Here is a 17,453-nt window from a genome sequence, read left to right as displayed (position 1 = left end):
GTTTAGGGTGAGAGGGGAAAGATATAAAAGAGACCAAAGAGGCATCTTTTTCACACAGAGGGTGGTACGGGTATGGAATGAGCTGCCAGAGGAAGTGGTGGAGGCTGGTACAATTGCAACATTTAAGAGGTATTTGGATGGGTACATGAATAGGAAGGGTTTGGAGGTATATGGGCCGGCTGCTGGCAGGAGGGACTAGATTGGATTGGGATATCTGTTCGGCATGGACGGGTTGGACCGAAGGGTCTGATTCCATGCTGTACATCTCTATGACTCAATAATTAGTCAACACCTCAATTATTATTATATAATAAGCCTACCAGAACAGTTAATGATGAATTAAATGCACTTTAATATTTTTTGTCTCGCTATTTTGGTGGTCTTATGTTAATCATGGACCATATTGGGCAGGATTACTTATTTACCAACTGGTGAATTTTATTGGTGATAGCTGGCAGATTTGACTCATGTGATGAAAAAATAGGTTTACTGTGAACATGGGAGACCTGCACCATCACACATTGCCGCAGAACAACGCCTTCTGGAGCAAACAATCAACAGCACTAATTCTCTTACATGAAGACAGGACAATACCTTTTTATAGAAGACAAAAGGCTTTATACTTTGAACCCTTTTCACTCCGAGATAATTAAAACCTTAGCAAGGTGTTCTGGCTTCTGTATTTTTAACAGCTAGGCATTTTTTGAAAACCAATCTTGCATAGTATTTTAAAAGAACATCAAGGCACAAAATTTCATTTATTTAAAATATCCACATCAGTGGAAGTCCAAAACAGAAAAAATACACATTACATACTTTCCCAGACTTGAAGCAATGTTCACCCTACTAACCACATCTTTTGATTTCATTTATTTAAAACCTTCACAAGAGTGAAGAGGACCAAAAATGCAGGATTTATCTGAAGGAATCGTTACTTACGTTTGCAGATAGGTGGTGCTGGTATAAATGTATTGTTCTCTTTACATTCAATCACATGGTCGCCAACCATCTCAAAGCCTTCATTACAGATATAACTGATGGTCTCTCGATATCTATATTTGGGTCCAAATCCTTCTTTTATTTTGCCATTGGCAGGCAGTTCAGGACGTTGACATTCAACAACTACAAAAAACATAATGCATCAAGATGTACTAGATAACTGACTGAGCTTATGATACTACCAGTAATATTACCTTTATCATCACTGAGTACAATATCTATGCTATAAAAGAGATGTGTAGACATAAGATTTTAAAACACCGTGCTTTTTAAGCCCTGTTGTTAAATACCAATCAATATATAATGAGTGCCTTTTACAAATTCCGAATTCTTTTTTGAGTACACTAAAATTTAAGAATCTCTTTTCATTTAGAATAGCAATTTTTTCTTAGATGTCTTGAAATAATCTTAACTATGGTTTATGTAGGTTAACAGATTGAGCTTGTCTAGGTTAGATTTGTCCTATTTGTGCCACTTTTACTGTCTTTGAATACAAATTAACCTTTCACAGATCAAACTAGTATTCTATAAAATAACCATTCTAGGCTAAATCTAAATTGAACAGATATTCATTCATTCAAGTTATAAAATACTACTTTAACTCCACTGCCAAAATTCTTATATTAATTTTACTATAATCCAACTGAGCTAATATTACACTACTTAATAAATGGCAGTATTGTGAATTATATCAATCTTGATAAAGTTTAAAAAAAATTAAAGGTCAAGATTTTCTATTCTAACAATTTGACAAGGGTTCATAGTTGTGAGAACAAAATTGTTTCAGCAGCATATTTAGCTGCTCCAGCCTTGTATAATAAATTAAAAGATGTCCAAGCAAAAATATTATTGTCATTTTACCTCACTGTTTCATTATATGATTCTGCAGAACATCATGCCTTAAAATGGGCAATATTTTCACAATCTATTCAGATAATGGCATTTTGTCTGCACTTGGAAGGTGAACAATTGAATTTAAAATATAAGCCTCATTAACAGTTTACAAGCTTCCACTTATTTCAAATGAGTATGGCTGATTTAGAAAAAGAGAGTATCATCCCAACCTCCAGCTTTCCCATGCATTACTGTCATATTCTGATTTGGCAACAAGGTAAAGTATAACATATCAACATACTTATAAAATCAAGTTGTTGAAAAATATAGAAGTCATTCAACCTAACTGGTGATAGCAAAATGGCTATATGTGACATGCAGAATAGATTCAGATTGGAAACTTTTATAATCCTGGACCAGATCACCAAATTAAAGCCAGCAATAAAGTTTCAACTTTGATCTCCAGCATCTGCAGACCTCACTTTCTCCACCAAATTAAAGCGTCAATCTGGCTGAAATCAATAACCATTTTGTTTACTTGACAAAGGGGTACTTGTTAAGATAACAGATTGCAAGAGTCCGTGATTTTGAACAAAACAATAAACATTAATATGCAATGTCAGAACAGTAATACAATTTACAATACATTTACCATTTATATTCTAACACACAGAATTAACATGTGGTTAATATGGGCAACAGATGTGATTGAACACCCCACAGCAGCAAATGCAATCAAGTCAGATCCCATGAAATTCTGAGCAACTCCCCCCAGCTGTTCATAATGCAGTAAGTCATCAAATCTCATTCAATTTCACAAGAGATTAAATTCTTCATTTTTATTCATCTGACTGTGAAATTCCTTCTCAGGAATTGGACTGAATCGATGACAACTGATCTGAAGTATTGCTCTCCTTTCCTGGGTTTATGCTCCCTTAGTCTCCAAAAACTACACTATCGAACTTATACGTATAACTCCAGTTTTTCACCAATCTAGAACTACCTTAGTGCTTTTCCTTCAATTTTAACTTTGCTTAGCTGGTTAAGTAAATACCTGTGATAAACCTTTTATACCCCAATCTCAACTAATCATTTCGGACAGTTTTTTCCAAGCCCCGATAGGTTCCAACACTTGTCTACAGATGACCCCAAAACTTAGTTGTCTAACAGCTCCTAAAACATATTTGGGAGGTCAATCAGCAAGGAAATATTCAATGGCTCTGAACTTCTCAATAAAAGTTTTACAACTTGAGCAGTTCAGCTTCTTTCTCCACGATACAGCTAAAAGCAGCACTGCCTAACACGGCAACCACATCTCTCTCTCTCTCTTTATTTCCTCTCTCTCTCCCCTTTTCAAGGAATCTACCGCATTGTCAATACCTTTGAACGCCTCTTCATTGACCCCTGAACAGTCCTAAAAGACCTATTAAATTTTTTGCAATGACTTATGCCTCTATTCTGCTCGGCAGAATTTAATGGAATCACCTAGTAACGCTTGGAAATGAGAGTTACTAAGAGATTGCTGGCCTGCACAGCACAAAATATTGTTTTCAAAAAGGACTGACACAATAAAAAGTAACGTGCAAGGTATCACTTATGAGAAGAATACTTGAAAATACTTTTGAATAGCATTAACATTACAGACATATATGCGTTACAATATGGATACAGACAGACAAATCAAATCAGCCTCCTTATCCCTGCATCTGTATCACAATGCAATTAAAGCATTCAATGACTCTGAAAATGCCCCCAATGGTTCTTAATCAGACTTTTTTGAATAATCTACACCAGACACCAAATTTATAGCTTAAACAAAATAATTATTTGTTTTAAAAATAGGAGCTTGAGCTGAGCAACGTCAAACAATAAGATAATCTAATTGATATCTATGATTTAAATATAATCTTCTCTGAGTCTAGTCCCCACTCACAAAGACAGACACACACACTCAATGAAGGGATAAATTAAAAGAGAAATAAAAGATATATAACTGGATAATTCAATGATTTGAATATCACAGGCACATGGGATTTTACCTTGTTTGATTTTTCAAGATATCAGTCAATGCAAGTAGCTTGAAATATTTATATACTTCTTATAACTAACATTCTATTCTCCAAACCATCAACAACTGACTCTGGGAGGATCATCAGGGAACAATCAAACCTCCATCCTGTAGATTTGGCAGCCATACTCCTGACAAAAAGCAGAATTCAAACTTTGGTTCCTCTTTCTGTTTTTCTCAACATACTCTCAATAAGACTGATTGACACAGGCCTCTCTTTGATGGATGCTGCGAACATCCGAACACTCAACAACACTTGAGACTTATGCACCTAAGGAACCAAAATGTCTCCAGTATTCTTTGACCAAGAATCAACCTGCAATTAATTTCCATGTCAGGTCCTATGAACAAATATCGGTTTGTTTGTTTTCCTTCTTTTAGAAAAACAATCTGTTGCTCACAGTCTGAAGGTTTCTTTTAACTCTCAGCATAGAGCACTGCTCCCTCACAGTGTCAGAGACCCGGGTTCAATTCCCGCCTCAGACAACTGTCTGTGTGGAGTGTGCACATTCTCCCTGTGCCTGCGTGGGTTTCCTCCGGGTGCTCCGGTTTCCTCCCACAGTCAAAAAATGTGCAGGTTAGGTTTCTTTTAACTCTCAGCATAGAGCACTGCTCCCTCACAGTGTCAGAGACCTGGGTTCAATTCCCGCCTCAGGCAACTGTCTGTGTGGAGTGTGCACATTCTCCCTGTGCCTGTGTGGGTTTCCTCCGGGTGCTCCGGTTTCCTCCCACAGTCAAAAAATTAGGTGAATTGGCCATGCTAAATTGCCTGTAGTGTTAGGTGTAGAGAAATGGGTCTGAGTGGGTTGCTCTTCTGAGGGTCGGTGTGGACTTGATGGGCTGAAGGGCCTGTTTCCACACAGTAACTGATCTAATCTAATCTAATCTAGCTTCTATCAAAAATGATAATAAAAAACGAGCAAGGGTTCTAACATATGATGAACAATTTCTTCATCATGTCTATTAAATGATTTTTAGCAAAGGAGTAAATAGCAACATTTATGTAAACACTACCCTATAACTATACACTTGCAAGTTAAGTGGCAAGTTTAAAGATAACAAAGTTCTGTACCTTTGCAAGTAGGTGGGTCATTGTCCCACTTTCCAGACTCTGTACAAGTAAGTTTCTCTGCACCAATCAACGAATTGCCATTGTTACAAGAATATGCTGCAACCATTCCATATTGCCAGTGATCTCCATGAGGTAGTGATGGAGTTTTCCCATTACTGATAGGTGGAAGGTCATCGCATGTGATGGCTTGGGTAAGGGAGAATGGAACATACTTAATGATCTGGCTAAACAGTCAAATGAAAACTATACTTTCCAGAATTAATTATTTTTCAGTTCAGACATGACAGACTGCCAAAAAAACAAGCCAAATCAGAGATACCAGAAGTAAAATTAAAACACTGATTATAAAAAATGGAGCTCAACCTTGACTAACATTGAGTCAAATGTTAGTCAGTACAGTATGTACAGTACAGAATATATGCAAATCCAAGTACAGCAAATATCTCTGAAAACTAACTTCAAATGGCATTGCATACAAATGGCAGCTTACAGCAGCATTCCTCCCCCACCACCTCATACCAAACCAGGCAGATAAAATTGCAGCACACTATTCTAAAGAGCAGATTTTAGCTATCCTTATAAATTATGCTGCATGTACAATTAAAAGTTTTAATGCAGGAGATTTGCAGTCAACAAGATTGAGGAACAATTTCTTTTTTAATATGCTGTAAAAATGAATTAACCCAACTATTCCTTGGGCATTGCTGTGCCTGAATATATCCAACACATGTATTATGATCATTTGCTGGATCACTGAGCAATTTTAAGAGGAAAAACAAAAGAAAAGCTCATGATCTACAATGCCATTAATGATGGAGTTCCAGAATTCTGATCCAATATATCTCATTTAAATTCCTGATAATGTGAATCACGGAATCTGAGTTCAGTTATCCTTCTATATTGTTTTAAAGAGCTACCAAAGAAATCTTCCCCGTTAGAGGTTCCTTTTATAAAAATAAAGGATTGTAGATGTTGAAAGTCTGAAATAAAAAACAGAAAATGCTTGACATAGTTAGCAGATCATGCAGCATCTGTGGAGAGGAACAAAGTAAATGTTTGAAGTTGATTACCCTTTTTCAGATATGAACCCTGCTAAACATAAAAATAATGGATCTTCTTGTTGAGTTACTTGTGAAACCCTGGAACATAACACCAATAATCTAAATGTTTCAGCATTACCAAAGATACAATGAAAGAAAAGTAAAATATTCACAAAAATCTTAATCAAAAAGTGCTGGAAATATCAAGGGGTTCTGGCAGAGTTAACACGGAGTCCAGTTACTATTATTCTCATGATACATGGTAGGCTTAAAATCATGGAGGAAGTGAGGACTGAAGATGCTGGAGATCAGAGTCGAGAATGGAAAAGCACAGCAGGTCAGGCACCATCCGAGGGGTAGGAGAATTGATGTTTTGGGCATTAGCCCTTCATTAGGAATCCCTGATAAAGGGCTTATACCCGAAACGCCGATTCTCTTGCTCCTCAGATGCTGTGCTTTTCCAGCACCACACTCTTGAGGCTTAAAATTATGAATGGTTTGGACTGAAATCATTCCCATTGGTAGAAAGGTCAAGAAACACCGGCATTATTTTCAGGCAAAAGAACTAGAAGTGACGTGAGGAAAAGTGTTCTCCTTTAAAAGCAGCAAATGATTAGAATTTGGAATACATAGACTCAGACAGTAGTAAAGACAGATTGAATCACGACGTTCAAAAGGGAATTGGCTTAAGCTGATTTGCCTTTTCACAAAGTTGGCCAAGATACAATAGGTTTCATGGTCTCCATCAAAGACTGTAATGCTTATCTTTAACTTTACTTCTCATTTTTATAACTTATACTATGAATAACTGTAAGATAATGTAACATTTTCCTTTTTCCCCCTTTGTTTCAGTATTTTATATCTAAGATCTGTACCTAGGTACTTTGTACCTAAGGTGGTGCCATGTGGGGTGACATTGTAAACTTTTCACTGTACTCCTGTAATTAAGTACACTTGACAATAAAGGATATTCTGTTCTATTCTGTACTTTAACCAATCTACGACATTCAAAAATTGAATTGCATAACTATTCAAAATATGTGGAATTAACATCTTTGGACCTTAAGTATAATAATGCATAAGGTTGTAGGTTTTGTGGATGGAAAAGTGTCTCCATCATCTTCATCATAAGCACTCACTAATGCCAAACAAACCAATGTGCCACAGAAATGGACAAAGACTTGGTTTAAGAATCCTAGGGCTGAAATAATTCATTGCTGGAATAACTCTTTCGTGCCCCCGCAAGTCCTTTTAAGAAGGACATTTTTTTTTAAAAAAGGATATGGTCTGTGTTTGGTCATGCAAGACACAAAAGTCTAAACTGATCGCATGCAGCATCCCTCAATAGGCCAAAGTTAGAAACCCAAATTGCTCATTGAAATACAAATCAACTACCCAAAGAATATAGATCATAACTTACCTTCACATGCTGGGATTTGGCCATCCCAACCATCAGCTTTACAAACTCGAAAACTTCGACCCACCATCTTATATCTAAGAAAAAGAAAAACAAATTAGTGTAGAAAAACAAATGCAGATATGATTGAGCTTGCAACAATGACTTATTTAAGGGCTGTGAGGAAAATTCAGAAAACATGGAACAGTTTGCCTTTTTTCCTGGCCTGAAAATAAATTATCATGTAGATTTTAAAAGTAATGTAGACAACAACTTAATATATGCTGCAAGTCACCTGCTATTTTCAAATATCAGGTCTGTTTGTGAGAAAATGCAAGCAAAGCTTTCAATGAGTTAAGAGGTCCTTAATTACTGGAACCTGGTTTTAAAAAAAAATTACAGAGGCTTCAATGTTAATAGGTATCTTGCAAACTGTATTTGGACTTTTGTTTTACACACCTAAATAATCAGTAAGGAAGACAGCCCAGAAGGTGCAAGTTGTTCTCTTTTTCTCAGTAGAAGTTCATAAAACCTGACAGAATTCCAAGTACCATGTCTAAATACCTTGTAAAATCTGAGGAAGTGGTCTGTGATCACTTTCTGAAGACTCAGAGAGGTAGATTAGAATCAGAACTGAACATTTTCCATTAGACTGCAGCTGTCAGCAATTCAATTTGGGAAACAGGAAAATCAGTGAACAGTAAGTCGTCATCAGATTCTATCCTTCGGTCAAAAGGATGTACCATTTTTTGTTATGATATACCAAACCAGTTCAACCTTCCTAATTCTGTATTCGCAACATGGTAAAATTAAAATACTCAATACCCTCATAAAATACTCAATATCCTTACAAGTGAGCCCAATGGTTCCCAAGCAGACATTTTGAATAGCCAACACCAGACTCTGAATGATTGACACTAGAAACCAGGTTTATAGCTTAAACAAAAGACTTGACAATTTATTAACAATACAGAAACTTTTGCAAAGTTAAACAATAAAATAATTTAATTAGTGTTTATGATTTAAACACAATAACCTTTTACAGTTCCAATCACACAAAACATAGCCAGAAAACAGAATTAAGAGATAAAATAAACAAAAAGAAAAATAACAAAGTTGGCCAGATCACTTTAGCAGTTTTCATGATGTGTTGCTTCACAGGGATATGGAATTGTTTCTTGATTGATTTTCTGAAGATGTTGATTGATGTCACCTTTTCCAGTGCATTCTGAGGATGATTCAATAATGTTTGTAATTTAGTTTCTATTTTCTGAACTTTCAATAGTTGATAATGGGAAGTTAGGCAGTGAGCTTTCAAATCTTCAAACTATTGCATCAACAGACAAAGCTCCTACTCTCAGAAATCCACAGTTCAAAAAGCTTGGGGTCCTCCTTCCATCTGATCTTCACGTTCTATCCCAAACTTGCTCTAACTAATTTCCAGGTATTGATCTCATTAATGGCAAAACATCTGCCATCTGGTTAAACGTACTGCCTCCCCAGAGCAAAGAGTTTACAGAGTTCTTTGGTCAAGAACCAACCTGCAACTCTCAAGCCTGGCCTCAAAAATAAATAACAACTTGTTCGCTTTTTTTAAACATAAGCTGGTGCTCACAGTCTGAAGGTCACTTTTCAGCTCTCAGTTGACAGCTCCAAACTAAAAAATTATTTAAAAAAACAAAATGAAAGAGTTGTCTCACAGAGGTGAGACTACTTGACTCCTGGAAAAAAAACACATTATAAAATCTGCTCATATCACAGACTGAAACAAATTCTCCCTGTTTCTCCTAGTTTGTTTTGCTCTTCTGTTTACCCCAGTTGTTCTCTCAGCTCAGTTTCCAAGCAGCTTCTATTAGTCCCCATGTAGACAATCTCACAATTAGCTGTGATGCAGCGAGTTCCAAAACCAGGGGAAGCAATCCAGCAAGATTCACTCAGTGTGATGACCAAGCTCATAAAATGTAGATTATTTCCCTCAACACATGTGCCATCTAACCCAAGTACTTATAGCATTTTACTTCTATTTCAATGTGTTTCAGTTGTAAATCATTATTGTCTACAGGTTACTGCTCATACACTCATCACACATGAGCATATTTTTCCTGAGGTGCCAACAGCAATATTCAAAAGACCAACTACCAATTCTGATAGACTCCTTCAGAAGATTTATATGGGGACAACATTTGTACATAATTTCCTCATAGGATTTTAGAAAATACAATGTTGATTTGAATTAGGCAAAGAGTACCATCAGGTTGTTAGTTGCAGAATCACTGTAAATCTTTGGAAAAATAGACAGGAAAGACAACCTGACATTATTAAGCAATATAAAAACTAAAGTCACTTCAGCCTCATTCAGGATTTGGTACACAAAATGCTTACCCTGTGTCACAGTGAAAAATAACTTTACTTCCAAAAGTAGCATTTGGTGCCTCGTAATATCCATTTGCTATCTTGCCTGGGTTACCACATATCTTTGCTATAGAGCAAAAAGAGAAAGAGTATTGCATAATACCAAGGTCTCCAACAGAATTTTCTTTTCAGTTTTTAATTTCATTAAATATATGTGTACAGGCAAATCTACACTTATTTCCAAGAACAGGTTTCCCCAATTCTGCAATTTAGGGCTAGATTTTCCATCCATTAGCAGTCCAAAAAATTTGCTAAGATTCCTTTTAACTGTGCCACAGAATAAATCAATAAGACAGAAGTACAAAAGCAATCTTTATTAACAAAATTACAGAAGTTTTATGTACAGAATGTGGCCACTCAGTCCATCTTGTCTGCACTAGTTCTGAGTGAGCAAGATGACTTACTGCAACTCATTTGCCCTCTTCCTTTAAAACTGCACAAAACTAATTCTTCAACTAAATCTGCTTCTACCACACTTCCAGGCAGTGCATTCCAGACCCAAACCATTTGCTCAATGATAAAATTCTTCTCATATCATGTTTACTTCTTTTGAAAATCACTTTAACATCTGCCCTTTCATTCTTAATCTGTTCATGAGAAGGAACAATTTCTCCAAATTTCTCCTTCTAGACTAATCATGAATTTGAAAACTTCAATCAAATCTTTCAGCCTTCTCCTCTCTTAAGAAAAGTGGTGTGAATTTCTCAAAGCTTTCCTCATGACTATATATGAACAATGAAAAAGAGTTAGGCCACTTAATAAATTCAAAGCTGATTTGATTGTAACCACAAGCCAACCCACAATAATCTTTCACAGCCTCAATTACCAAGATTCTATCCACCCCACCTTGAAAATTTTCCAAAGCTGCTTCCATTGCTGTTTCAGGCAGAGAGTTCCTAAAGATCCAGGACACTATGAGAAACAAATTCACTTTACGCTTTAAATGGAGGACTCCTTATTTTTCAATAATTCTATATTCTCATATAAAGAGGAAGCATCATCTCCATGCCCAACCCCCAAGATCATATGTTTCAATCAATTAATCTTAGTGTTGTAAATTCTAGTTGATAAAAGCCTAGGCTGTCCAATTTTTCCCCATACCATTTAAGTATCAGTCTGCTAAACCTTCTCTGACCTGCATCCAATACATTACACTTACACATTGCTTCCAGAAATGAAGGTCAAAGATTCTTTGCTGACATTTTAAACTTAATTGTTTCCTCAGACAAATACGGACAGAAATGCAGAAAGTCAATAAACTTTGTCTAGAGATATAAAATCTGAGTCATTCAACAAAACAACATATTTTGATTTTAAACATACGCAGTATTAAACATCCTTAATATGTCATGTCCCAATCACTGGATTAACGAATTAAGTACTTCAACATAAGACATGGAAACAGAAGTGACCTATTCAGCCCATTGGGGGGCTGAATGCGTTTATGGCTGATCTAATAATCCTCAACTCCATTTTTCTGCCTTTGACTCCTAACCCTTGATTTTGCTATTGATGAGAAATGTGTCTATCTTAGCTTTGAATGCCCACAATGACCCAGCCTCTACAGCTTTAAGGAATTCCACAGATTCTCTTTCTTCAAAGTTGAAATTCCTCTCATCTCTTTCCCTAACTGAGTGACCCCATACTTTGGGATTTTTGCCCTCTGGTCCTGGTCTCTCCCAGAAGGGGATAACAATTCCTCTTTCCACCTTGTCAAACCCCCTTAGAATTTTGTGTGCTTCAATAAGGTCATATCTCATTCTTAAACTCCAAGGAGTACAGTCCCTACTTACTCAACTTCTTTTAAGATATTACCTCCATAACAGGTATCAATCTCTGGAGCCTGCTCTGGATTGCCTTCAATGCCAGCCTTCCTTTCCTTTGAACAAGGGACCAAATTTGTTAATAGTATTCTGAGTGTGGTTTAACTAGTGACTTTTACAGTTTTAGCAAAATCTCCCGACTTTTATAGTCCAGTACTCAACAAAAACAGATCTGGTTGAATCTTAAAAATGAAAGCCAAAGTAGCAGGGAAGAGAAATCTGATTTTGTTTCTAAATTTACAAGTCATAAATTATAATAAAGTTTCGGTAAATACTGAGAAGATGCAATATTTTAAGCAGTGTAAGCTCCCTTCCTTTCCTGCTTTTTTCAGCTTAAAAAATTATCATTTAGGAATACTAACATACAACAAAAGGCAATTAGGCATTGAGTAACTAAAATGCCTCAATTTGTAGTCTAACGTTTCCATGGATAGACTATGCTTCCAAATTTTATGAGTATTAAGGTTGAGGCACTTTTGATACATCAATTGTAATCAGTTTGTCCTCACCTAAGAGTCAGAGGTAAGACACATATTTCATAGGTAAAGAACAATGCACATATATTAACATTGAACTTCAAAACTAAGTACTAGAGAGTTACTCATGAAAATGCACTTGCTCCAGCAGGAGTCACTTTTTATGTAAAAGAATGGGCAAGGAGAAATGACATAGGATAAAATCAAATGACTCATTACTTACATTCACAAATGACCTCCAGTGCTGTCCATGTTGAATCTTCCTTGCAAGTAACAGATCTTGAACCATTTAACATTTCTTTCTTAAACACATAACCCAAATTACACTTATAAGTGATCTCTGTACCCACATCAAACAAGGTCTCAGGAGTAAATTTGTTTGTTGGGAATCCATTTTCCAACAGTGGAGGTTTGCTACAGTCACCTTTAAAACAAAAAAAACACAATTATGCTCCTTATTTCAGTAGCATAAAAGTTCTAGGTAGCTAAGAGACCAATCTTTAACTCTAAAATCTCTTCTGTTCAACATCATTCTTTCCATCCAAGTAGCTGAACTTATAATTTCACTTTAATTTATTGATATCCTGCACTTTGTTCTTGTCTTGTATTTCTCTATATTAGCATTTTCACCAACTATATTCCCACTTTTTGTTTGTTCTTTATAGGCTGTTTAAAACTTATGTAAATTGGTAAATGTGTGAATTATGAAAAGCAAGCTGGGTTCTGGATTAGGATGAAACATACATCACGTATCAATATCAATTTTTGAATTTCAAATTTCAAAGCATTTCTGAGAAAGCATTTCTTTAAGAAAAAGTTATAGACCCCTTCCAGAATTTTAACCCAAATCCAGGAAAGTAGTGGTGGAATTGTTATTGTCCATCATAAAGCTGCATTAAGGAAAGGTATGAATTCTAGCAAGTTCTTTCAAAAATAAAACAATTAATTGTGTACTCAGCTTGAAAAATAAGTGAGTTGCTTTTCAAAACTAAAGGTATTAAATATGTTCGAAAACTTAATTCTGTGCATTACATGGCTTTCAGTATGTCATAAATCTTAGATGCTCCTGGCAGTTTACATGACCACATCTGCAGGAGTGACATCAGTTTGATTAGCCTGAAAGCTAGGTTTTAAAACATTCCCATCGGCTAGAGACACAACAAGCTGAGAGTTATGTGGATAGCGTGTTCTTAATGAAGAACAGTCAAAGAAGCAACAGTTGAACAGCAATCAGAAGCAGGAGCTTAAGAAAGCCCACACACTGCATTTCACCCAAAATGTGTACTGGAAAACAGGGAATATGACCGTTCCCTCTGGGGGGTACAGACATAGCCCTGCTACACAAGGGGACAACAGATAAGATGAACTATAGTGGTAGAAAACTCAATCATCAGGCATACAGACAGGTGTTTCAATGGTCACAGACATGACTTCACACTGGTGCGTTGCCCACCTGGGGCCTGCTGAAAGATATCACTTGATAACTGCAGAGCATTCTGAAGGTGAAGGGTTGGCAGTCAGACGGTTGACTGCCATTGACACTGATACCATTGACATAGGGAGAAATAAGAATGAGGTCTTGCAACAAGACATTGTGGAAATAAAACAAAGAACCGCAGATGCTGGAAATCAGAAACAAAAATAGAATCTGCTGGAAAAACACAGCACATCTGGTAGCATTTGTGGAAAAAACATATTTAATGTTTCAGGTCCAGTGACTCTTCTTCAGAACTCAGCAGTTAGAGAGCTTAGTAGCAGATTGAAAAGAAGGATAATGAGTATAGAATAATTACAAACAACAGATGAATGTGAGGCTGAAACGTTGGAGGAAAGGCTTCAGATTCCTGAGTTACTAGGTCTGTATCTGAGAAAGATTGGACATATACAAGTATGATGTGTTGCCCTTGAGCCACATGGGTCAAAATACTTGATAAGGGGTTTGTGTATGCTGGTGATGGGATTTAAACATATTTGGCAATGGAATGGGTACTGAGTGGAGAAAGTACAATAGTGGGTGACACAGAAATAAACATAAAATAAAGTCATACTGGCAGGCAGAGCTTTTATAATCAAGCTAAGACACAAAGGAGTTCATTAGTGTTGGATGGCATTTATTTTAATGCAAGGAATGTTCCAAGTAAGGCAGATGAGTTTAAAGTGATCATTGACGTATGGGAATATGACATCATGGCTGCCATGGAGACAAGTTTGAGGGACAGGACTGCAACTTATGCTCTGGGGTATAGAATCTGCAGGTGAGACAAAGAGAGTGAAAGAGAGGTGGTGTCACAATAGCAATCAAGGAGTCAATTACTTCAGTAAGGAGCGACAGGGGGTGACCAGCGGGGTACTGCAGGGATCAGTGCAGGGACTGCAGCTTTTTACAATATATATTAATGATATAGAAGATGGTATTAATAGTAACATTAGCAAATTTGCTGATGATACAAAGCTGGGTGGCAGGGTGAAATGTGAGGAGGATGTTAGGAGATTACAGGGTGACCTGGAGAGGTTAGGTGAGTGACAGATGCATGGCAGATGCAGTTTAATGTGGATAAATGTATGGTTATCCACTTTGGTGGCAAGAACAGGAAGGCAGATTACTACCTAAACGGAGTCAAGTTAGGTAAAGGGGCAGTACAAAGAGATCTGGGTGTTCTTGTACACCAGTCAATGAAGGCCAGCATGCAGGTACAGCAGGTACTGAAGAAAGCTAATAGCATGCTGGCCTTCATAACAAGAGGGATTGAATATAGAAGCAAAGAGGTTCTTCTGCAGCTGTACAGGGCCCTGGTGAGACCGCATCTGGAATATTGTGTGCAGTTCTGGTCTCCAAATTTGAGAAAAGACATTCTGGCTATTACAGCATAGGCTCACGAAGTCAATTCCTGGAATGGCGGGACTATCTTATGTTGAAAGATTGGAGCGACTGGGCTTAAATACCCTTGCGTTTAGAAGACTGAGGGGGGATCTGATTGAGACGTATAAGATTAGTAAAGGATTGGACACTCTGGAGGCAGGAAACATGTTTCCGCTGATGGGCAAGTCCCGAACCAGAGGACACAGCTTAAAAATATAGGGTAGGCCATTTAGGACAGAGATGAGGAGAAACTTCTTCACCAGAGAGTGGTGGGTGTGTGGAATGCTCTGCACCAGAAGGCAGTGGAGGCCCATTCTGTGGATTCATTTAAGAAAGAGTCAGATAGAGCTCTCAAGGATAGTGGAATCAAAGGTTATGGAGACAAGGCAGGAACAGGATACTGATTGAGGATGATCAGCCATGATCATAATGAATGGTGGTGCAGGCTCGAAGGGCAGAATGGCCTACTCCTGCACCTATTGTCTACTGACAATATCTTAGAAGGCTCCTCAATTAAGACCATAAGGGTAGAACTAGAAACAAAAAGGGGACAATAGCAGTTAGAAGAGTACTATAAACATCCAAACAGCTACGAAATGACTGAAGGGCAGATGTGCAAGGAAACCTAAGTGTAAAAAATAACAGAATGATGACAGTAAGGGATTACAACATGCCCATTATTAACTGACATAGAAAAAGTGTGAAATATTTAGGGGTTGAATATTTGAAACTGTATTCAGGAAAGCTTTTAAAGCTGGTGTATAGACATCCCTAACTTTAGAGAACAAAGTTGGGCAAGTTATAGGAGTGTCAGAGAGAGAGAACATTTCTGTGATAATTACCATGACTCATTAAGGTTTAAGGTAGTCATGAAACAAAACAAAAATGGGCCAGAAATAAAGTTAACACTTCGAATCCAGAGAGCATTCTTCAGAGTTCTGAAGCTCTACAGATATTGGTAGGCCTGTTGAGATTCTCTTGCAATTCCTATCTTTATTCCAGATCTTCAGTATGCACAGTTGTTTCATTCCAACAATAAAGATTTGAATTCGGAGAGGCCATTTTCAGGATAAGATATGGCCAAAGTGTATTGCAAGTCATTATTTCTATGAAAATCTACATCAGAGCATTGGGAGTCCTTTAAAAAGGAAACACTGAGCAACATGCAGGGCCAAAATGTTCCTGCAAAGATGATGAATGAGAGAAAAAATTTCAGGGAACCTTCAATATTGAAGGATTGGAGATACACAAAAGGGTAGCTTGTGGTAGATACCAATGGTTGAAAACATTAAAGCCCTATAAGTGTGTAAAAAGAGCTAGGGGTTACTTGAGAAAACAGAGGGCGGAGGGTGAAAAATGACTGGCAGAAAAATTTAAAAAACAATTTATGAGTAAATTAGGAGCAAGAGGATAATGAGAGAAGAGAGTGGGATCCATTAAGGAACGACCATTAAATTGTGGGGCAGAGCTGGAAGGTTTGGATAAGGTTTTAAATGAGCACTTTACACCTGTATTCACCATCATGAAAAACAATTAAGATATGGAAATTAGGGAAGGAAACTGTGTTATATTTGAATGAATTAACACTGAAAGAGAGGAAGTATTAGCAGGTTTAATACTGGATAAGTCCTGAAATTCACAAGAGTCCCAGGTTGCCATGGGAGTCAAAGATTACGGGGGACCCTGACATTAATTTTCAAATCCTCCCTGGACACAGTAATAGTGCCAGAGGACTGGGAAAACAACTAATCTAGTACCATTTTCAAGAAGAGTGGTAGGAATAAACCAAGGAACTGTGAGGATGGTGGGTCTAATATTAATGGTAGGAAACTACTGGAGAAAATTCTAAGGGATTGAATCAGTCTTTACATGGAGAGGCAAAGATTAATCAAGCATAGTCAACATATCTTTGTAAGGGGCTGTTGACAGCTGACAGGTTTGACACAGTTCTTCAAGGTAGTGATTTGATTGTAGCCAAAGTTAGTGTGGCAGATGCACACTAACTTTGGACCCCTGTAAAACTCTGGCAATGTTTAATACAGGAGACTAATTAAGATAAGAGCCCAAAGGATCCAAAATAATTTGGAAAATTGTATCAAAACTGGCTTAGTAGCTGGATGCAGAGGGTAATGGTTAAAAGTTGTTTTTGTGACTGGAAGTCTGTTTCCAGTGACACAGTGGACAGCTTGTTGCTAGGTCTCTTGGTGCATATTAGTGATCTAGACACGAACGCAGAAGGTTTAATGTGAAAATAGTGAGGTAGAAAGTATTAGACTACTGGTCAATATAGGCAGTACAATTGAAATCTAATACTGAAAAGTATAAGGAGATATATTTTGGGAGGACTAACAAGGCAAGGTAGTACAATGACAGGATAGAATAATAGGTAGAGAAAATAAACGAGGTCAAACTAATGAAGAATATAAAAACTAGCACTAAGAGCTTAAGTACATAACAAGGAAGAGAGGGATCA

The 17,453-nt window shown here is 37.1% G+C and overlaps 1 protein-coding gene across 8 annotated transcripts in view; it reads right to left on the bottom strand.

Annotated features, from left to right (window-relative positions):
* LOC122563172 (membrane cofactor protein-like) overlaps nucleotides 1-17,453 on the bottom strand; it is a 65,282-nt gene that overhangs the window by 41,408 nt on the left and 6,421 nt on the right. For 7 of the 8 annotated variants that reach the window (XM_043716680.1, XM_043716674.1, XM_043716677.1 and 4 more), the window contains exons 2-6: nucleotides 12,344-12,544; nucleotides 9,792-9,888; nucleotides 7,434-7,507; nucleotides 4,974-5,159; nucleotides 940-1,122 (exon numbers count right to left, since the gene is read on the bottom strand). In XM_043716680.1, coding sequence (XP_043572615.1) covers nucleotides 940-1,122; nucleotides 4,974-5,159; nucleotides 7,434-7,507; nucleotides 9,792-9,888; nucleotides 12,344-12,416 — 613 coding nt within the window. In that variant the 5' untranslated portion in view covers nucleotides 12,417-12,544. The remainder of the gene's footprint in view (nucleotides 1-939; nucleotides 1,123-4,973; nucleotides 5,160-7,433; nucleotides 7,508-9,791; nucleotides 9,889-12,343; nucleotides 12,545-17,453) is intronic. The other variant, XM_043716681.1, reaches the window with a different exon arrangement.

The sequence above is a fragment of the Chiloscyllium plagiosum genome, chromosome 26 (genome assembly GCF_004010195.1).
Source record: "Chiloscyllium plagiosum isolate BGI_BamShark_2017 chromosome 26, ASM401019v2, whole genome shotgun sequence".
NCBI classification, from domain to species: domain Eukaryota; kingdom Metazoa; phylum Chordata; class Chondrichthyes; order Orectolobiformes; family Hemiscylliidae; genus Chiloscyllium; species Chiloscyllium plagiosum.
The sequence above is the reverse complement of the archived record's forward strand: the minus strand, read 5'-3'. Positions and strand labels throughout refer to the sequence as shown.